General features: G+C 39.2%; 1 protein-coding gene across 5 annotated transcripts in view; it reads left to right on the top strand.

Moving 5' to 3' along the window:
- Positions 1–1,733: 1,733 nt before the first annotated feature.
- LOC121673342 (USP6 N-terminal-like protein) overlaps positions 1,734–23,131 on the top strand; it is a 112,416-nt gene continuing 91,018 nt past the window's right edge. Inside the window, exons 1-2 of one of the 5 annotated variants that reach the window (XM_042046568.1) lie at positions 1,734–1,838; positions 6,887–6,976. In XM_042046568.1, the coding sequence (XP_041902502.1) occupies positions 6,973–6,976 (4 nt within the window). In that variant the 5' untranslated portion in view covers positions 1,734–1,838; positions 6,887–6,972. Of the gene's footprint in view, positions 1,839–2,102; positions 2,124–2,519; positions 2,544–3,153; positions 3,177–3,453; positions 4,045–6,886; positions 6,977–23,131 lie in introns of those variants that run through there. The other 4 variants (XM_042046570.1, XM_042046572.1, XM_042046571.1 and 1 more) reach the window with 4 other exon arrangements.

Raw genomic sequence — 23,131 nt, forward strand, 5'->3', positions numbered from 1 at the left:
CATAACATCATCCCTTCTCTTGTGCCTGGGGGCTTGCTCACAGGAAACTGGAGTGGCATTTATCCTCTAAGAGCTCCCTGTGGTAGTCATTCCTCCTCTCAACTCACATACCCATGCAGCTAGGCCAGAGGTGAGTTTTCTGTCCCAGCTCCTCATGTCTTCTCCATGCAGGTAAAACCACAGCTTACCTCACAGAGTGTCCCCTCTCTCTCGAGCAGGAGCCTGCTCCTAATAGCAGAGACTCTGGTCTGTACCGGATAGGGCAAGGAAAATTTCCTTTTTAAGCTCTTCTAAAAGTTTCTGGTGGCCCTCTTTAATTTCCTTTTTTAAATTCCAGAAATCCTCTTTCAGTCTTTCCATGGATGAGATGTAGGCCCACAATGGGGCGGAGATAGTTTCTTCGTATATCTGGAGTCTGCCAAACCAGAATGCCCACTTTTTTTTCTCCCTTCTTCCATGCCAACATTCCTAATGACTTGGCACATGACCACATGTTTTGTCTGCACTGGACGCTGTCTGGATTATTAGGGAATCACTTGTTATCTGAAAAGATTATCTCCAGCACAGCTAATTCTCTCAGGCACTGGGTACATTCCTCCATAGTGTTCCACTTGTCTTGGTGCACTGAAAAGTCTTCCTTGCAAAGGTATCTTTCCCTCACACTTGACAAGAATTGCCTCCAGAGGCTGAGAGTTCCTGTTCTTTTCCTGATCCTCTGGCCAATATCTGCATCCCAGGACAGGGATCCCAGTTACTTGACTTCATTACCATCCAGTGCCACACTGTCGACCGCGATAAGTCTTGCCAAATACTCAAGGATTTAAGTGGAAATAATCTTGAAAGAAATAATTAAAATCCCTTCCAAAGGGAGGAAGTTTTGGAAATTATATCACTTTCTTAATTAATTTTTTCTAAGTAATTGTTTTAATCAATCAAAAGCAGTGTATTAGTCTTAAGCAGTGTCATTTTCCGCTTTAGCCAGCACGTCACTAAGTTTCTTTTGACAGACTTATTGTTAGATCGCCAAAACTTTACGTTTTGCTAAACTAACCCTGATAACCTTCAATGAACAAAGGAAAGGATCCAAAGGACACCCAGGATCCAAAATTTATGGCCGTCCAAGGACACACTGGAGTAACCAGAAGACACTAACAAAGACATGACAGTCTGAGCACTGTTGATTCTACTGGGGAAAAACTGATAAAAGGGCCGAAAAACGTGGACTAATTAGCACAAGAAGCAAGAAACCAATAACTAATAGAGTAGCAATTAATGGAGAGAATTATGCAATTTAGAACCAACAAATGTTAACTTGTTTGCTAAAAATGTGTGAGTGAAAAGTTTTGGAAATGGAGTGCATGTGGCTGGAGTTATCTGCTATGCACTCCAGCTGGAAATAAAGTAATGCCTGCCCCCCAGTGCTATAAAGTAAAAGTTTGCGAGTTTGATTGCTCCCGATGTTTTTGGTGTCATTCTGAGGAGCCCAGAACTGGACACAGGAGAATGGGTGTCCATACTGAGGACCTTGGTGGCTCATGCAGCACAGCCAAGGAGTTTCTCAGCGACACAAGGCCTGTTTGGTGTTTTCCCTCCGTTTTTCCCCACAGGAGCTCGCAGCCCCGACCAGCCACCCCGTCCCGAGCCCAAGATGGCGGCCGCGATGGGTCAGCCCTGTGGGAGGGGCGGGGACGGGGAGGGTTTCCATAGCGGCGGTGTCACATCGGGGCACTTCCTGGTCGGAGGCCGCCAGTCCCGGGGCAGCGAGTAGGGACGCGCCGCTGGGGAAGGCGGCGGAGGGAGGGAGGGAGGCCCCGGGAAGAGGAGGAAGCCGAGCAAAGGTAGGGGCACGCCGGGACTTTGCTCCGGCCATTGTGTGGCCCCGGGGTGGCCGGCTGGACCCGTCCATTGCGGGGGTGCGCGGGGGGTCGCGGGTGTGTGTGGAGGTGCCGTGCCGGAGCCTCCACTGAAGCGGGCGGGTGCCTCCGGGCTGCGGGGAGGCGGGCACTACCATCCTCCCCCGGGGGGGGGTGCGCACCCCTCGCTGGGCCGGGGAGGTGGAAGTGGCGGGAGCCGGCTCCCGCAGGGTGCTGGGGTGCTTGGATTGTTCCATTCCCAGCGGAGGGGTGTGTGCGTTTTTGGAGGTCCCCTGCTCTTTCTGCTGGGGAGGGGTCGGCGCGTGGGGGCTGCGGAGGGTGCGGGACGCGGCGGAGCCGGGAGTGCTGGGGGACCCCGGGGGAAGCCCTGTGGAGATGCCCTTGGTGCCATTGTATGGTTGCAGTGAGGTCTGGCGGCGTGAGGGGCCGCAGTCAGAGTGAGGCTGGGGGGGGGCCTGTGTGTGTGGGTGTGTGCTTGAGGGAGTCACGGCTGTAGGTCGGACACTTGGGGCCTCCTTGAGGCCCCCCTTTTCTGTCCACGTGGGAGGCGGCAGTGCCGCCCTAGTCGGGAGTAGGGAGGATTTCGATGGCTGAACCCTTTAATGTGACTTTTTGGCATCGCTGCTCTCTCTGTACCTGCTCCCTCCTCTGCTTTTGGTAATACTGCAGGTATGTGGTAGGAAGTGCCAGGCTGGCAGCGGTGGGCTGGGGCAGAGGGCGTCCTCCAGGCTGTGCTCAGCCCTGGGTCTCCATGGCCCTCTCCCAGTCCTCCATCTCCGCTGGGACTGCCAGCAAAGAGCCAGTTATTATCAGGTGTTTCAGGTTCTTTCTGTGGCGTGGATGGCTGCCTGTAGAGAATCACAGAAGCCACTGAACTGCCAGCTGAACGAGAGTCAAGTGGTGACTTAAAAGTCTCTGTCTCCAAACTCCTTTACCAGTTGTTCACCCGCATATGCTCTAGAATAACTTTCTTTGTGCCATTTGCTGCTTGGAGGAGGCAGCTGCACTGAAAGCTGGCTGTGAGGGGAGCTGGTTCTCAGCTTTCCCTGAATTACAGTGGAGTGAAAACAAATGCACATCTGCCCTGTTCACAACAAATGTATCTTGTGGAGGATCATTTCAGCTAGGATAATTATATTAAATAATTGTTTTCTATGGTTTTCTAGCTTGCTGCGTGCCGTGCAATCTAGAGCTGCTGTGTAACAGTCGAAACTCCAACTCTGCCAGGCGTGTGTGTATTAAACGCAGCGGCCAATCAGCAGTGCCTGAAACTAAAGGCGATTTGCCTCAACGCTTTGTAGTGTAAATATTCCTGCTATGAACAAAGGAGGGTGTGTCGTTGAGCTTGTTTCATTTGTACTTCCATGTGCTTCCTCATCTGTGGCCAGTCAGTGGTTCTGTGTAGGTTCTGAAACAGTGGCAATTTCACTTTGTTGTGAATTGTGCATTTGTGCTGTCTTGGGCCTTTTGCTGAGCTGGGATGCTCAGAAGCTTGGTGCTATATTAGGGGGTTTTGTTATGTTCTTTTTAATAGCTGTGCTCTGAAGTGACTTAGTTTTGCTCCTTTTTAACTTTTGTTGTTTCTGATTATAACTTTAAAGTTAATTCAGCTGAGATGCAGTGTAAAATAAGTATTTAGTAGAACTGCCTTTTAACCAGCTGTTCCTCTGCCCTCTGATTATACAGCACAGAAACCACCAATTTCGGACTTAGTGTTTTGCCAGCCAGCTATCTGTGCAACTCTAAAACACAGTGCTTCTGAAATCTCTGTTTTCTGTGAGGGGCCGTAACGTTTGGTTTAAAGAAGACGGTAAATGACACTAAAATACTGATTTGTGCAAGGCAGGCTGTCTTTAGACTGTTTTATCTTTGTGTATTTAAGCAGTGCAGTTGCATGCTGCTCCTGTGATTCCTGGTTCTTGGGAACTGAGGGTATAAATTCTTAATGTTAACTCCTTAGCATCTAAGTTAAACAGATACTACAATTACACACACAGAGGCTAGACGTGAACCTTTAATTGCCAACTTAAAGGAAAATCTTTTCTGCGGGTAGAGTCATACTGCATAGAGTTACAATATGCTGTAATTTGCTTGCAATCTGGCTCCTGCTCATTATCCTGAAACAGAGTATTGGGTAAAAAAAGAGACCTGGCACCAGCTATGGAAACAGGTAATTGAATATATTATGAGTGTGTGTGAATTCGGAGTTGCAAAGAGCTTCACTCGCTGCAGGTATTCCTTTCAAGTCTCAGCTAAAATGCCAATAGTTTCATAGCTACTGAAGGTGATACACCCAAGAGTGAGTAGATGTGTGTCAGTAGAGGAAACATGGGATGGAATACAAGGGTTTAGCTCTTCAGGAAAAGACAAAGATCAAAGGTATGTGTGGGTGGGTTGGTGGTTGGGGTTTTTTTTAATTATAGCCTTGTTGATTGCAAGGGAAAGCAGAGAGGGTGTCAGGCACTGTTTTGAATTAAAAGTTTTTCCAAGATGGTGTCTTTCAGAAAGACGCTCAACAAGTAATTTACTCTTTCTGTTTTGTAGTAGTTGGTAGCGTTTCTGTACAGGAGAGAACCCTGCAAGCTTTGAAATAAACCAGGCTGGCTGAGAAAACAAAGTGGAAACAGTTTGGTTCCTAACACACATCCCTAGGAAAAAGTGTTGGTATTGCAATGCAATAGAACGCAGGGACTGTCTGGTATTTGGTAGTGTTGACTTTCAATACTGCTTGCTATTGCTATAATCAAAATTACAGATGAAAGACAAAACTTTGCACTTCTTAAAAAAGTTATTTACAAGGGAAATGACATAAAACACACACGTAGTGTTATTTCAAAGAACAATCGACTGAATTTACCAGAAGTCTGCATTGTTTGGTAAAAGATGCTAGCAATGGCTAAACAAAGTATTTGGACACTGAAGGCACTACAGGAGTAGCACTTTATGGCTGGGAGTTGGAGGGCAGGTTGCTGTCGTGCGCTGGGACATTCACTTTTCACACGTTTAGGTGGAACAGAGCCTCTGTATCATCCCCATCTCATTTCCTCAGTGTTACGTGACAAGGTTTTTATAAGCGATGAGGGTGCATAATTAAGCTATTATTAGCCTTAAGTGGTTTTCAGAGCTGCTGTTTTGTTTTTTCCTAATGAACAGCCTTTTCCTGTACATAGACACAAAATGTCATGTAACACGATGTCTCAGGGGTAAAGTATTGTTAGTTCATATTTACAAAACTAAGGTGAGATAATGCCTTTGGAAAATCAAGTTGAATGGGAGACTCTGGTCTTCCAGTTGATGATGCATAAGATTCCAGAAGAATTTGGGCCCAAAGGTAGTGTGAAGCTGTGGTCAAAAGTGCTTTGGGCCTGGTTTGAGGTCTCTCTGTTTGATCCAGTTGATATTCTTAACATATAATAGGTGTTATTAGCCCAGTAAATAATTAAATATCATGAAAGTTATACGTGCTAATTTTGACACCAGTAATCAAGAGGAAGCTGACAAGGCTGCAGTTCTAATGATATGTTTTAACAGACACTTCATTTTTGATTTGGCTGTGTGTGCTTAAATATTTAATTTAGCAGACGTTCCTGGAAAGTTGACAGGACCTGCAGTTAAACTGTTCTTCTTCACTGATTATTGCAGCTCATGGCTTTGTGTTCATCTCTGCTCATTTAGAATGTTTGTGTGTGGATTTTTTCAGCTGTTTTCTTCCTCTACTGAGTCGCTTCCCTGTTTTACTTTTTCAGTGCAAAAAAGTTGGTTGTAATTTTCAGTCCACAGCTTTACCAAAGGCTTCCTTTTGGCAGCTGGATTTCTTTTTTTTTTGTGGTGTGTGTGGTTTTGATGTTTATTTTATGTTTTTTTAAAATTGTTTTAGCAGTTGATAAAGGAACCTTTTTGGGCTGTCCTGTGGTTGTTCCTGTACTACTTTGCTGCGTGCTGTAGATCTGTGAATGTTATGTGAAGTAATAATTTAGGAAAAGTTGCATCTCTTCTCATGTGTTTTTGCATTTTGCTTTGCTTTTTTTTAAGCATGAAGAGATCAGGAGAGTTGAGACTTGAAATCTGAGTCAGCACAAGATATTATCTGGCTGGACTAGCACAGGTGGTGTGGTTCAGCAGGTTCTAATTGGTTTTGAAAAATGGAAATTTATCACATAATATTCCTTAATTTACAGATAGTCTCTATTTGTGCAGGTATTAGATGAAAACTGTTCATAGCTTAGTAGATATGTTGGATTTCTTCTTTTCATCTCAGCTGTGAGATGAAGTTGCTTTCGCTTAACTGTTCTATCAGACTTGTATAAACTTGCTTTTAGCAGCAGGAGGGAGATTATATAATAAATTTTTCAAAATGTACTTGCTGTGCTGTCATTGTTGGAGATTAAGTCCTCTGTATTTGTCTTTAGGGAGGGCCAGGCATATTGTTAGTGAATCCATATCTGCCCTACTTGGGTATCCTTTTTTGAAATCTATGAGGAACTGATGGAACTGTAGGTTTATAGTTGCTGGAAAGGGTAACTTTTTCAAGTTTTTTTTCTGAGGAGGAAGTGTTGGATGTCCATGCCAACCTGTGCTTGTTTAGTAATCTCAATTGCATTTCAAAGAGTGTTTTTCTGCATCCTGTTGCTAGCTGAGATTGCTGAAGGAAAATACTACTTTGGAATTTTCAGTTACTATACACATATTGTAGTCTTGTACTTACTAAGTTTTTAACTGTTCCCAAGAGATAACAAACATTATTTTTTATTGCACATTTTTTGTGGCACATAAACGCACAAGTTTATAATGTGATCGTTAGAAGAAGATGCACATTTTGAGTCAATAAACTGCAAAATATATCCATAAGCAGTAAAGCTCCTCAGTCATAGCAAACATATCTTTGTGTTCCTTCTTTTTTTTAACAAAGAGGATGAAAAAACAGTAGGAAAGACTGTTTATATGTAAACATATATTCCAGTGATTTGAAGTTGAAAAAATTATTTGTATTTTTATTTTTCTCCCACCTTCAGGACATGTATACCTCTGAGAAACCTTCTCCAACAAAATACCTTGCTTCAAGACCTGTCTTGGATTATATACAAAGAAGTTTCCAGTCATGAGTAAGTAGATATCTTTCTTTCAGAAGCCCCCCCTCTCCCCCCCTTAGTTTGCAGTTTAAAAGAACTGTACTTCTGTAGAAGGTTTTGGGAGGTGGTTTTTCCTCAAAAACATTCATACTGAGTTTTATGTCTTCAGTCCTGTAAAAATAAGCGAATAAAACTGAGATTTGGCAGATGCCATTTGTAATCTGCAATCTTTCGATCGATGTGTGCTCTGTAAGACTTCTCTGTTTGTAGTCTGGTCTCATTTTCAAGAAGTTGAGTTCTGTAACAAGCTGATGTTTGTTTTATTCAGTATAAATAAAACATGTAACTCTGAGGGGAAAATGCCTTGGGTTTGCTAAGAACTCCAAAATTTGTGACTGCCTGGTGAATTAAAATAACTGGTAAAAATCCAACATAAAATGAATGGACTTCATTTTATAGGAAAAAAATAAATATCTTACTCAAATTCCAGTATAGAGATTTGATCCCAAAGGAATTTTGGCATGTATTGGAATGATCTGAGCCATAGAAAAGTGTGACTTAGTATCTGTTACGGTGGAAAAAACCAGATGAAAGACACCGGAAGTTTTGATTTAGGTCATATCTGATGGGTAAGATAACCTCTTTTTAGTGAGCTCTTTTGAGTATTTAAAGGTCTCATAAGTTTTGCAAATGTGAGACTTCCTAATGCACCTTTTGTCAGCAGTGTTACTTGGCCTTGCCTCATGTAGAAATAAGGATAAAACTTCATTTGCACAGGAACTGTATTTATAATGTAGCTCAACTTCAACACAATTGTACTGAATGTGCTGAAGAAAAAGCATCTTGTTTGCAGGATAATTATATCCTGTGTTAGTAAAATAAGACCATTTGAGTTTCTGGGAGGAAGTGAGTAAAGAAAATTGTTGGTTAAATTTCTTGTCAAACTAAATGAAAAATGATTGTTCTTGACAGCTGGAAATAAAAAAGAATGATGAAGGACATGCTTGCTAAATGCCGCAGAGGAAAAATTACACCAAAAAAAGGACTGAAAGAATTGCTGAACTATAGGGTTCATGCTAGTGTAGATAGAACTATTTTAGTTTTTATACAGATGTGTCTCTACTTTCTTTCATATTGCTGCTCACACTTGTTTACTTTCTGATGTTTAAACCTATTCGCTGTATTGCGTAGAGGACAATTTTCCAGGCAGTTATTCAAATACCGGAATATCCTGATTTGTCAAACACTGTTTATGAATCTTCATTTGTTTTACAGAGTTTTTCATGTGATGTCATTACTTTATGTAGAGTCTTAAACATAACAAATAACTGACTCATAGTTGCTTTGTTAGGTGTGACTTCAGGATGCTGCTGTGGTGATGTTGGTTTTACAGGCAGAGCAAAACACTCTTGGTTTTGGTCAGATTTTGAGCTGATTCCAGACTGGAGGGCTCAGCTGTTCATTAGGAAGAATGAAGACCCTTATTCAAATGCAAGACAACGTTTTGGCAGTACTTTTTGTGGTGGTGAGAAACGATGTTCTTCAATGCAGGACGCTGCATTCCTGTGGTAGAGTGGATGCTTAAGGCTGTGCTAAGTGATGGGCTTCAAGGGCACAACACAAAGTGCCACTTAAAAAAAAATATGGTTTAGAGAAGATTAGATGTTTTATATTTGGCTGATGTTGAATTTCTTAGTTTATGGTTTACTTGAGAGAAACTTGAACTATAAGCACAGTCCTTAGTTTTATGCTTCTCTTTTCTAAATAGCTCAGTCAATAAGGTATGTATCATGTCTTACAAAGCTGCATTTATTTGCATAGTTCTGTACATGTGAGCTTATCCATAAAATCTGTGGGCACCTGGAATAGCTAGATGTATTAAAAATGGTGGGAGTCTCTAGTATTCCTAACTTGTGCATCACCTAGTATTATTCAAACCAAAAACCTATCTAAAATGAGGTAATCTCAGCCTTCAGAAGGCCAGTAAAAACTCCAGAATGCTGTTATGTGCAGGCTACATTATCAAATCCTACTCATTATTTTCTTGTGATGTACTTGATGCAATATATATTTCATTGCTCTTTGTGAAGGGCTGTGCTAGACTCTTAAGTCTTAAAATGATTAAAAATGTGTTTTCTAATATCGGTCCTAAATTTATTCACAGGCAGATCATATCTATTTGGGCTTTTTGCCAACTTTATTCACTAGCTTAAGTAATTTTTACCATGTAATATTTGTCGTTTACCATATAAATTTAGTTACATAAAGCTTATTATTTTATTGATATAGCTCGTAGAAGTAAGTCTGTTAATATCCTAATACTTATGAAGCACACACATGCTTATTTTTAAGCCAATGATCAGTTTTGGTTTGGTTTTTTTTGAAAGTGAATGAAAGAACTACTTTTTTTGTTTAACTTTTTAAATAGTTACCAGGTGTGTAAGTGCATGGTTTGGACCTTGTTGTACTGGATCTTCCCCTGTGTTGGGGAAGAGCATTGACAGAATTTCAGAGTTCACTGTTCGTGGTGATAGTTTGTTGTAGGCCAGTACAAAAAAATCTGTTAAAACGGAGGCTTTTATTTCTGTGGAATGGCTTTATAAATGTCTGTTTTCATAAATAAGTGTAAGACAGATTTGTATTTGAAATTGTGCTTTTTGATTGTGTGTCTTACAGGACACTGAGGTAATATCCTTAAAGGGTTTGTAATAGTATTAAGTGTAGCTAAGTGAAGTTGATTATTGATTTGTTATGTATTTAAAGATAACTTTTCAGAGAAATCCTGGTGGATGCAACCTGCCTAGAATGTCCCACCACAGAAAGAGTTGGTTTAATTTGCATTTTCTCCAGATATTAACATTTAGTGGCCAGAAAATGTATAGTGTCGTGATAAGTTCTTAATATTATAAACTCAGCTCTTTATTTTTGGGAATTTTCCTGTGCTTTTCTCCTTTGAGGAGAGGTCAGTACAGTGAAATTATTTGAACTGCTGCAGTGAAACTAAATGTTAGTGCACACTATTGCAACAAGCTGCTGACATCTTAATTTTTTTCCCTTTAAATGTGTAAGATGCAGTGCCAACTTATAATACAGAGTATTTTTTCCTTGACTTTGTCTTTCTGCTTTTTTTTTGTTTTATACACACAAAAAACTTAATGCTGGCTGCGGTTGGAAGGTCACCTGCTTCTCTGTGCTTCACTCTCATCAATTCAGGTTTGCTTTCTGTTCGACTTGAGTGTAGGAACTCATTTTGTGTGTTTTGAGAGATGCTGTGCAATGTAATCTTACATTCTGCAAATGGTTGGTGTGGCTTGGTAATGATGGGGGAAGTTTTTGCTTCACCAGTTCAAATCAAGCCCACAATGGTGTGATTAAAGGCTGCTTCTCTTTGATGGTTGGTTACATACCTTGACCTCTCATTACAGCTCTGACTTTCTAGTTCGTGTTCACAGAGGAACCTTATGGCTTTGAGATTTCTAAAAAAATAGATTTTTTTTTCTTTCCTTCTGTGTTCTTGTAGTGTATGTAAAGAAATATTTTTGGCTGTCGATTTCCCTGTTAATGAACCATGAACTTGGGAATTAGAACAAATGTTAAGGTCAGCCATAACAGATAAAGATGCAGTGCTGTAGTGACTGCCTCAAGGCCAGGTTGGATGGGGCTTGGAGCAACCTGGTCTACTGAAAGGTGTCCCTGTCCATGGCAGGGAGTTGGAACTGGATGATCTTAAGGTCCCTTCCAACCCAAACCATTCTACATATTATTATTTCTGTGCTTGCAGCTGAGGAAAGTGTTCTAGGCATCTGTAAAGCTTCCTGTGCTAAGGAAAGTCTGTGAGTTAAAGCTGGCTCAGTTTTCCCCCCTCAACCCTGATCTCCCCTCCTGGTGTGTCAGAAGGAATCTGTAGTAAACTGAGGACCAAGTCAAACTGTTCATAAATACTGGGAAATAGACTTTTTGTTTGTTTTACCTGAAGTGTAGGTGGCTGTGCACTTTATGTGTTGTGGGTGAAGTGTTGCAAATCATTTTAAAGCTGAATGATTTGGTTTAAGAGGCTTTGTAGTCATCACTTCTTTGCAGTGAGCTGAGATTGAAGGAAAGAAAGGAAGAAGTCTAGATTCTGGTTCACCGAGACAACTGCATGCTGGGGAAGGAAAGCTTAGAAGTAAACCAAAATACTTCTACAATATATAATAATGAATAGGTAAAGGGTGTCAGATTATGTTACACGCTAAGTTTTTGTTTTATTTTTGAATCATGAACCCTGAAAGCCATTTATAAAATGCAAGTTTGAAGCTACAGTTTGTGAAGTGTTTTCACAATTGTTGTTGTGATTTCACAGCACAATTGTCTTCTAATCTTTATAAATACTGTGACTTGAGAAATAGAGAAGAAGCTATTGTGTCTCCTGGGTTATCTTTCCTGAAACTTGAAGTAGTAATTCTCTATGAAAAACCGAAGCTCTGAATAATAAAGAATTGTAGAATACAGGGGATAAAGAGCCATAATACATATTTGAAAAAGGTTGCTTTGAAGACTTCTGATATGTTCATAAAAAATTTTTAACAGATAAATAATAGTAACCCCCCTGCAACTCAGCTATGTGAAAAAGAAGGAAACCCACAAGACTCTTAAATAGTAAAACTACTGTATATTAGTGACCCCCTAAAAATTGCTTCATTGATAGTATCAGTATTTATTTAATGTTTTCTCTTTTTTTATTGAAGCTGTCAAGGGAATTTACCACTGTAACTGTAGTGACAGATGAGAATTTGGATCAGTAGTAGTACACTATTAACTTTTTTATAGTGGGATGTTGAAACATGAAAAATACATGTTGTTGTTTGGCTCTAGAATCTTGTAGTAGAACTTGCCACTCAGTCTTGTTTCACTGTTCCTCCTCTGTGTTTTCTTAACTTTTCAGATCTGTTTTCTTGGGGTACTGCCCCTTTGCTGCTCTATCTCTTCTTTATGTAGTGCAGCTTGTACAGGGTGAGACTGTCAGCAACTGAGCTGGAGATAATTTTCTGACTCAAAATAGAGATTCAGAGGTTAGAATTAATGGGTTACAGAAACTTGTATGGTTCGACAAGGAAGTTTTGAATGAAGTCTCATTAGAAAGATCTGGGCTGTAGGAGCCAAGGCTGAACTCAGGGTCTTAAAACTTCATGACCTCTTTAAAATGTTGCCCATGCCGGTAATGGGGGCGGTGTCCTTTGCCTGCCTGAATTCCTGCATTCTTCCTTGCTACAGGAGCATTCATGGGGCTGAATGGAATTAGGTGGGGTCCCTAAGCTCTTGCCTAGGTAGCTGTGTCCATGGGTGCACTGCTGCCATGCAGGGAGAGCAGTGCAGGAGTGGGGGTCAGTGATCCGTGGGTGAGACTCTGGTAAATGCTGTTTTTCCCTTGCAGGAAGTGTGTATGGAACTATAGCTTAAGTTGTTCAGGAATGTAGTAATCTTGGGCTTCCTCTATGCTAAGCAAGGAGAGGCATCTCCAGAGGACTAATCAGATCTTGGATGACCCAGTTTCTCACCAATACTGTAATTAAACTGCTCCTCTGAATACACAGGGTGCATGAATAGCAATAAAATCTAAACCCAAATACTTTGCACAGAACTGATGCATCACATGGGGGAAATGCAGGCATGTTAGTAGAAACTTACTTGTTGTTTTAATATTCACATTTTATTATGTCGGATTTCTTATTTATTCAATTGACGTAATGATGCAGCTTCTCAGACCCTGTGGATTTTTTTTTTTTGCTCATAGTACAGCTATTTAAATATATCAGAACACAAATGAAAGGTTCTTGAAATTCATCTGTATTTAAACAGATTTTAAATTAATTTTTAAATTTGTTTTCTAATCCTTCCTTTATTTTTGGTCACTTTTTAGGATATTTAGGGCTGGTAAGTTGTTGCTTCCCGTGCACTTAAAATTTATTTTTTGATCAAAGAGGCAGATAAGCAGTTTTTGAATTTTATTCTGTCATGTATTTACTTGAATGAAGTAAGTCTTCAATTTTTATAGTCAGAAGTAAAGCTGCATCTTTGCAGGAGGTTGCATTTACCAAAAAATACATTAATCACATCCAGAAGCTGTGTTTGCAGGTTTTAGAGTCAAGTTCAGTAGTGTCCCTTTTTATAGGGCCTTGCTAACGAAGAGGTATTGTATAATATTTACTGTTTAAATTAGTTAATGTATAGTAGAGCTAAATTTGTAAAATTCTTTGCATACATTTCAGATACATTTACTGAACGTTTTTTAAAAGGTGTTATTTTTTAATTTATTTTTCCATAAAGGGAACTTCAAATCTATCTTCTTTCATTTGGGCTTTTTCCTGGCAGGTTGATGTGGCTTCTCTAAATAAGTTAGTGCAACATGACACCTACTTTTAAAGAGATGTAATTTCTGTTTGTAGACCAAGATGTTGGCACTGGCCAGAAACTATTGTTAATTTTGAGCTGACAGGAGAACTGTGGCAGGAAAATTGCTATCATTAATGTTGTTGGAATTCCAGTCTTTTTGTATACACACACAGTTTCCCAAATGTGTCCTTTTTAGGCACTTCACATTTATTCTGCCACGTTTGTACTGGAAATTAAGGTTGGATTATTTACTTTATGATATGCTAGCTGTGTGTGTCCAGAACAACAAGGATGATAGAAAGATGGTTATGATAATAATTTATGTATATTTAAACATGCATTACATGTTTTGTTTGTGATATATATTTTATGTAATTATTTTCTCTTTATATTATAAATTATAGATCTACATAAAATATATTAAAAATTCTTTTATTTATGTGTTTATAAATAAAAGAGAGTCATCTTTTAACATTTGTCTGCCTCAGTGTTTTGATTGATGGCCAGTAAGGAGTGCTGAATTATTATGACTAATTGGCATACACAGGAGTACATGCCTTTGGCATGATAATATTCTCCCATTACATAGTTTTTTATTTAAACCTTAGTCTTTGGGCCTCTCTCTGTGCTCCCTTATTAGAACATTGCACAATGATGCCTTTATCGTGGGTCTTTGGTGCTCCTGCAGCAGAAGGAGTGAGTAGCACAAGAACACTGTAACCTTGTTCTCTGCAGTGAGTATCAAGTATCTGCCACTATGTAAGCAATTCATATTTCTGGGATCCTATTCATCCTCTGATAAGTTGAGGGTGGTATTCAAGTACATTCCAAACGGGGAAGAATGCAGAAATTCCCAACTAAAACAGAGATGAAAAGCAACAGTTACAAATGTAGATGTTTGGGTGGGCACCCCCTTCTCTGCATAAGGCGCTGAGTAGTCACAGAACAATGTTGCAGTTACTGCAGGAGGACTTAGAGAGGCTGCAGCTTTAAGCTCCCTAATGGTGGTGTTATTTCCTGTTGAATCAAAGAATTCACAAAACAGCTGAATCAGAGGAAGGATTAGAAATGGACTACAAGAAGAACTTTCCCAACAGCAGTGTTAGGTGAGGTGTTCACAGGACTTTCCTTGCCTGTCGTGAGTAACGTTGATTCTCACTTTCCATACAAATGATTGAATAATATGCACCACTGCATAGGAAAAGTGGAGCACTGCTGCACATTGGTGTAACTTTATCACAGATAAGAAAAATAATTGAGCTGTAGTCTCATTTTATGTTGTTATTCATGTTTATATTCAAGAAACAAAACATCTGATTTAGAAGATGTGTGGTTATTTTAAGCTAAATTGACAGGGTTTCTAGAAAAACTATTCTGACATGCTTTACCCAACTTCTGATAGGAAACAACTTCTTTGTTTTGTAACACAGTTGGAAAATATTTGGGGTTGTTGCCAGAAGTGGGGTTATGCAAATAATGTCAGCAAGATTATTGGCTCCATATTTGTTTAAGTTTATGATCTTTTCTTTACTTAAACTATCCAGCCTGTTATCCTTTCACTGTTTACAAGGATGGTTGCAGATGTTTGTGGTAACAAAGCAGCTGCACTTAGGTGATACCCTATCAATCAGCTGATTTCAAGGCTTGTGTTAGCTCTCATTGCAAAGGACCCTCTCCCCTATAATTAAGATACTTTAATTCCTAAAATTATGCGGGGGACTGGCAAGATAGCACTGGAATTTTTTCAAGGCTATTGGTAAACCTAGACGTATCCTGCTCAAAATTTCTGAAGCAAGCACAAAGCTGTGTAGTACTCCCAAGTTCTTCTGGTTTGGGAATTTGGTGTGATGTGTTCTTTATTTTTCTTCCTTTGTTTCCCAGTTTTATTTTGTGTAAAATAATGGTCTCCAGAATGGAAGGCATACCAACATGCTGTAGAACCTCAGTGCTTTTGGCCAGGGCACTCATTAATCTAACAGCTCACTAATGTAAAAGGGCACTTTGTTTTAATAAAGCACTTTGGTTTGCCATAGGAGAGGATTCTTGAATGTGGTCTTTCTGTTTTAGCCTTGAAAAGCTCTTTGAAAACCTGCCTAATTCTGTGGTGGAGTGCTGAAAGCCTTACTCAGAGCTCTTTTGAGCACAAGTCAGACTTGCCAGAATTTTTAGGGACATAGGGAAGTAAGTCTCTCACCAGAATGTTCTCTTGGGTTCAACATAAAGCTTTTTCCTTCTCTTTTTTCTTTTTTTTTAGTAGACTTTTGTACAGCATTATATGAGGAGTTTTATTTTGTGATGCTACTGTGTCCAAGTTGTACCAACAGTACAATGGCATAACCTTCCTTCCCTGCACTCCCCCAAATTTAGGTTTGGAGGTGACACTTGAGGGCTGCAGGTCTGAGTTCTTGAAATGATGCTGTGCTACAGCTATGCTTGTGTTCAGGCTGTTTGACAGACCCTGCTTGCCTTGTGAGCTTCAGAGCAGTTACAGTTCATATTATTTTATATTTGGTTGCAAAATAGACCAGCTTTTAGCTTCCTCTCCTCCCCAGTTGCAGCAAATTACTGTAAGAATGTTTGAAGGATGTCAGGGTTGGTCTTGGAGGACAGGAGAAAAGAAAGCTGGTCTATTGCTAGATGTAAAAAGATGAGGCACAAATTGAAAAGTGACAATTCTGCTTTTTATTTCCTCTTCCTCCCCTGCGCCCCCCCCCCTTTCCTATGTCAGAAGCAGTGACAAAAATATTTGTAGGTATTGCTTTAAGTATGTGGTAGGAAAGTTTTCTTTTTTAGAGCAAAGGCTAATGAGTCACTTTTAGTGACATTTCAATATTTATTTATTCCTCATGCATTAACACAAATTGAAAGAAATAATATTTATGTGAAACTCACTATAAGGCTCTTGAGTGGTTTTTTCCCCTCTTCTTAATGCAATCAATCATTAAGTGGAACATCCATTTAGGAGAACTAACACAATCTGTATTTTTGTTTAACACTGTACATTCAGTGGACTTACAGGATGATTTAGCAAGGCCAGGTTACCTGGGTGTCATTATGTGACACTTAACTGGTCAAGTTCAAGGATAAATCCACTGCAAAGGGGGGATGATGGCACTACTTCTGTTCCTTTAGCATTGGTGTAGTGCCAGTGGGAGTTAAAATGCTGGGCTACAGTGCCTGAATGTAATACTGGGTAGAGTGATGACCCTTCTTCTCTGGACCATGGCAGTTGTCAGCTGAAACTTTGCATGATTTTAAATTCTCTACAGCTACAGAGAACATAGAGAACAGTTAATACACTACAGTTTTCCATCTGCCAAAACTGGTACAATGTTCATAGGTTCCTCTGTTCTTGCTCATGGAATAAGTAGGTAAGGCATTCTTCATTTGGATAAAGTGATTGTCTTAAAGTGAAGCTGACAAAAGAAGTCTCAGATGCCCAGGTGTTTCCACCATTTTTTCATTGACGAGGAAATAGGAGAACTCTTCAATAGTGGAAACATGTGTATGTTTTTATGGGAAATAGGATTGCATATGAAGGAAGTGGGACCTGCTTGTTACAAATTTGCACTAAATAAATCCAGTTGTAAGAACAGAGGCAAAACAGAGATAAAGGTAGCCACAACCAGCCACTTAGAAAACATCTCAAATACAGCTCTAGCATTAACCTTAAGTAGTCACAGTTAACATGATTGTCGTATTCAAGTGCTAAGCTTGAATTTTCAAAATACGTTATTTAAAATCTGCTTTGAAAGACTGCATTTTCTGAGTGAATGTAGAAGGAGAGCAGGAGGCAGAAGTCTAAAAGTGAACAGATAATGGTGTTTCCCATTAGAACACAACTGCATGAAGCAAACAGACCCAGGTACGCTTCCTTTTAAAGGAGGGTGGGTCCCTTCTGCTCTGTGTGACCTTTGGGTTAATGTCCATTGGCTACTTTTGAAATGTTGAATTTGTTCTTCCTTTGAATGTGTCTCTTCATAATAGTTTTTTCATTACTAAGGTAGGCTGCATTTGTGGGATTAGATGCTACCTTAGTGTTAGATTAGCCTATTGCAGAGTATTCAAGAACTTGTTTTAAAAGTGTTGATTTTTCTTGCAGTGACAGAAAGCCACACCGTGTACTCTTTGCTGCACAAACTATGCCTGCAAATACATGGGCTTAGTAAAAGTAGTGTGTATTTTGCAGTGGACTAATAAGGTTTGATGTTCTTCCTGGTGCCTCTGTACAGCTGCATTTTATTACTTAGATTAAATATCAGTGTAGAAGTATACATGCAGTGAAGGATTTAATCACACTAAAAAATAGCAGTGCATACAATTTTCTAGTTTTTCTTTGCCTCAGGGAGGTACAAGATTATTAGTCCCATTTATATCCTCTTCAAAAGGAAGCCAAGTAAGGATTTAAATTAAAAGCAAAGTTTTTATTTTTCTTCTTTCTTTGAATTGAACACACATTCACTTTTATCAGTCTTTGCCTGATTAAACTAATGAATGTACTTTGACTTCAGTATTAGCACATGTAGGATAGTAATAGTTTTGATTTTTGTTTCATATTGCAAAACTGAAAAAAAGTCTTTAGTGTGGCTTCTTTCTGTGTGCTTAGGTTTGACAGAACATTTAATAATATCCTTTATCTTAAGATAAATTAGTTGATTAGCACTACAGCCATGACCCAAATCCAGGCAATGTAAAATTGCTGCATATTCTGTTTGAAATGCTGCAAGTGCAGGAAATCCTGCATATTATTGATGAATATATATTTAAAATAGTTTTTGTTATGTAATTGCAACTTCATTAATGTCTGATTTCTTTTTGAGACTTCTAGTATGGAACTTTTTTTTGCAGAAAAATCTTCATTTGCACCTAAAGCTGTATGAAAACTTGTCATCTGAGGAAGACGAAGAAATTCTGTGGGGTGTGTGCATTCACTGAGATGAGATCTTGTACTACCATCCTCTTTCTTCCTCCTGTTTAAAAAAACCCGACCAAACCTTATTTTATCAATTATTTGAAATTGACTACTTAGCTACAACCTTTTTTGGTTGGTGGTGGAATTCCATATGCTTTGTTGGTGCTTTCTTGACTGGTTCATGAGCCTTAAGTGACCATTTGGCCTTTGAAGGGCATGGTGTGAGGGGGAGGAGAAAGCAATGGAATTACTTTGAAGATTCATAATAAGAATCTGTGATTCTATTCTTACTCATTTTCATGAGTTGTAGCTTGCTTAACACAATCCTAATCACATAGACCCAAAAGACATGAGTCTGTTCCTCTATATGTAAGGAATTCTGCACTGCAGCCTGAGCTATTCCTTTTGCCACATCTTTATGGGTTAAATATCTAAGAGCTTCTGGAACCCTTTGAACTGTTGCTAAGCTGTGTAGTTTAGATGCACTTGTATGTCTAAATCTGGTGGTACAGTTCTACAGAAAATATGTGAGCAAAGACAAAGCAGTACCCTTACTTTTCTCATGGAAGTGACAGGTATAAAACACATTTATTGGGAAGAAAAAAACAAATTGTACATCTATACATGCTTTTTTCCTTTTTGTAGATTTTTTTTTTGGGGGGGGGAGAGAGTGCATCAAGACTTATGTGAACACAAATTTCTGATACTGATCTCCATTAGTGTCTGGTGTCTGTTATCAGGGTGATAAAAGTGATCTACATGGGCAGTTCCCTTGCCTTCATTGTGGCTCTCTGGGAAACTTGCTGTCTATCTTGTTACAGTCTAGATCTGCTTGCAGAATGTGTTGTAGCAAGAGCTGAGGGGATGAAAACTGATGCAAGAAGGGTAACTGAGAGCAATTGAGCAGGGATGGGATTGTGCAATGTGTAGTTTTCCTTCACTGTGTGCAGTAAGGTCTGTAGAATGTGGCCCTGTGTTTTTCTGTCTTCTCTATTTCCCAGTTACAGAATTTGTTTTTCTATTTTGGGTTTATAGGTTTTTTTTCCTGGAATAGGTAGAATTAATTTCATTGACCATTTATTGAAGTTTTCCATCATCTGAATTTAATGAACAGCTTTCTTGTATGTTTAAAGTGTAAAGAAAAACAGACTTCAAAAATAAAACTTTACTTTTCCAGCCTTTAGATCAAGCTACTTTCTGCTCCCAAGAAGATGCCTTCTAAATAAAGCTCATAAATCTGCATCAGTTTCTTTTAAAAACTGCAGCCATAGTTTCATGCTTTAAAATTGGTAGCAAACCTGCTAGAAATGAAGAAAAAAATATTCCTAAGTGGATGCAAATTCTGTTGGATTAAGCAGTTACTGACTCTAAAGGACCATTGAGAAGATGGTGAGGATGTTTATTTATTTTTATGGATGCTTTGCAAAATGCATAGCCAAAAGCAGTTATTTTTGAAAAATGAACCCCTGAACAATAAATGGAGTTGTATCACTGGTGCAAACATTTTTACAAGAGAGGCTATCACAATTTCACATAGGAATTGTTAAGAGTTGTTGAGAATTTTTAGATTTTCTTTTTTTTTTTTGCCTCTTTCGTGCTTCAATGAATGATCTGTAGAAAATAATGAAGATTAAGAATTTAAAGTTTCAGAGATTTATGGGGACAGTTAATTATTGATCTGGAACTCTAGAAGTCTCTTCCAACTACAATAGATTATTTAAAACTTAATGAAAACTGTAGGCTTCAGTTCAGAGATTGGAAAATTAATTCAAAATATTAGTGAGAAACAATAGATAACCTACTTTATAGCAGCTGTAGTAATAATTTGTATTATGATATATTGCCTGTCTTAGAGCTCAATACCTAATTGTTTTCAGAAAATAATTTGAAGACCTGTTGTGACAGGAAAAGTCAGAGTATCATAAAACAATGTTTCTGTGGATAGTTGAGGTATTTGCCTTAGCTACTGGATAGACTTTATCTGAATTTATTGTTTTTGCAAAAAATAAGCTGTTTTTTTTGTAAGGGACTATATAAATGTTCTTATAATATACTCTTCCTTCTATTCGATATTTAAAGAATCTTTTCCCAGCTAATATGCTTGATGTGTATCTCCTTAATCCTTTTGTCTATTCTTGAAAACTTTTGTCCTGCATGTGAGGTAGTTAATCCTGATGGGAAAGTCATCTTCATTTTCTGAGCCCCTTTGCTAAGATGGGAGGGACGATGAAGCAGTTGTGCCATGTGTGATTTCTGAAACTGCAGCTTTTAAAGCAAACATTCCAATGAGTCATTAAGAGCAGCTGCCCTCCCTTTGGATGGCACTGGAGTTTTTACAGCCCCTGTTACAGACAGCCCGGCTGGGACAGCCCTGCTGACTCCTACCGTGCTGGAACACCTTCCGGGTGTTACAGCCTAGAAAGGAGGGTCCAAAGTGCAAATGCACCCTGCTCTTTTGTGAATCCTTTTCTTCTTCCTCTAATGTCTTTGCTCTATCGCAGAACTGGAGACACCAGAAGAAGTGTTTCGTGTATTTATTTGCTTTCTAGAGGACTTAACGGCTTGATCCTGCTCCCATTGAAACATTAGTGACAGCACTGCCCTGGGCTGGGACCTTCCTGGCCATTTTGTTGTGGGCTCTCCATTCCCTGGGGTGTCAGGCCTGAAAGCTTGGCATCTTAACCACGTGTGGAGTCTAGCAGTAGGGAAAAGGACATAGTTCTGGCTATGGGGAACACAGGGTAGAGTAATGAAGCCAGACCTGCACAGTTTTCTGCAGAGATGTGGGCAATAATCTGTGTGCAGAATTCTGGACAGTTCAGGTTGGTATGAGATGGAAAAAGAACAGTGACAGTAACTATATTTCAGCTCAAATGTGTGTGGGGCTATTGTTCCTATGAATGAAAGCCCTCAAGCCATTGCAGTGGGTTGGGGTTTTTTTCTGTTAGTAGCTTGTAAATCTTTCTGTAAATGAGGACACAACAAGCAGGCACTTTTTGGGGTAGCTGCAGTGCTGCCTGGGAAAACCCCGAGGGTTCTTGATGGTTTTTTAATAGCCTAGACAGAATGCTGTGAATGTATAAACATTACAGATTAGAAGAAGAGAGTGAAAGAGAAAATATTAAGTCTTCCTCAGACTTAAATTCTGATCTTCCCCACCTCCTGTCAAATACCTTTGACAAATACCCACTGAGCCATCCTTCTGCAGCATCATTTGTGCTGTAAATGTGTTATCTCCTGGCAATATGGTTCATGAAAAAGAACTGCTTCCAAAGATCAGTTAATTATAATTATGTTAACAGAAGCATTTTTATTCTGAATTATGATAGCTGACTAACCAGGATGCAGGTCATTTTTTTTATTATGCTTAGGAGAGATCAAGGGCTGTACACAGTGATCCATCCCATCCTGTTAACTGCTCCTTCCAATACCAGTGTATTTCATCAGGTTGATAACATGTGCATGATTTCTGTATTCCCTACAATTTTGAAGTCAAGGAAGAAAAGCAAAATCCAAGAACATCATCAAGCACATATTGCTTAGCAAGCTTGCTGTTGAAGAGGAAAAACGCTTGGCAGAGATCCATGTTGTATGCATTGAATATGTAGCATTACTTTTTTTTTTCCTCAAACAGAATCTTCTCAAATTGTTACACTAAATTTATGACATGGTTTCTTTGTGGTTCACCTTGTGTATCTGTGTCAGAATTGCAGTGAACTTCCATCTGGTGTATCCTTGCCCACAGTGGGTGTTGTGTCAGGATGTGTGGTCTGAGTGGTGGCAGTTGCAGTGACAGATTGTATGGAAGTATCAGTTGGTTCAGTATCAGTCAAAGATAAGAGTGAACTATAACCAAGTTCTGACTCATGAATAAGATATGAAATTACACAATTTAACTAGTTAGTGTGGTTTATTTCTAGAAGTCTTTTTGGTATTGCCTCTATCCTAAAGCACGTTTAGTGTTACTGTCTGGGTGTATGAATTGATTTGAGGAAAGACAAATAGCAGCCACCAAGCTTATTGTTAATTCTTCAAGGTTTCAGTGATTTGTTGAAATTTCTTGTTTATCATGCCTGCTTCAGACTTGCACCATTTTCTTTACATTCCATGTGGAATTTTGTTTACATTTTCCTGAATTAATTTTAAGGCTTTACTTGTTTTTTCAGTTTTTTTTTCTACATGCCAATTGTCACAACAAAGAAGAGAGGGGAAACTACTGTGCATACCAACTTTGGAAACTGTTTCATGTTGAGGAAGGCAGGTGTGGGTGAAAATGACTTTCCATCCTGAAGTTCTTCTGTGTCTCTCTTTAAAAGGGAGGACAGGGACCTGTACCAGCAGGATAAGGGACAGTTGGGAAGAAAAAGGAATGACTTCCTTTTTGCAGTAGGGAATAGGTACTGAAGTGCTTAATTTCTTAATTTTAAAATAATTTTTGACAAAAGTAAGTACAAGTCATGCCTTCTAGTCCTTTCTTCTTTGCTGCCTCTGCTCAACTGTTAATCTTTGTCAGTCCACCATCCTCTCTTTGTTCCAGCACTTGAGAATGTTGCTGTAGAAATTAGATAATCAAGTTCATTTAAAAATCTGTTGTAGGATCTGCAAGGTATATTCTTGCTTTGGAAGGCCAAGTGGATGTCATTAGTGAATATGTTATTCAACCTTACTCTCTTTTTTTTCCTTCCTTTTTCCTCCTGCCCATAATATGTTTATATAAGGACCATTGAAAGTTTAGTAGTTCTGTAGTAGTTGTGTTTTGTTCACCATGATTTTAGAAGTCAGTTTTTTAGAGAAAATTTGCAATGTAGTATAGTTGCAAGTAATGATACTCCTTTAGTTTTATACCTCTGACTTGAAAGTTGTTTGATTACCCAACTAAATAAAGAACAAACACATCATGGTAA

This window comes from Corvus kubaryi, unplaced genomic scaffold (genome assembly GCF_017639235.1).
Source record: "Corvus kubaryi isolate FWS band 111438036 unplaced genomic scaffold, C.kubaryi_AGA036_p1.0 65361, whole genome shotgun sequence".
Taxonomy (NCBI): Eukaryota; Metazoa; Chordata; class Aves; order Passeriformes; family Corvidae; genus Corvus; species Corvus kubaryi.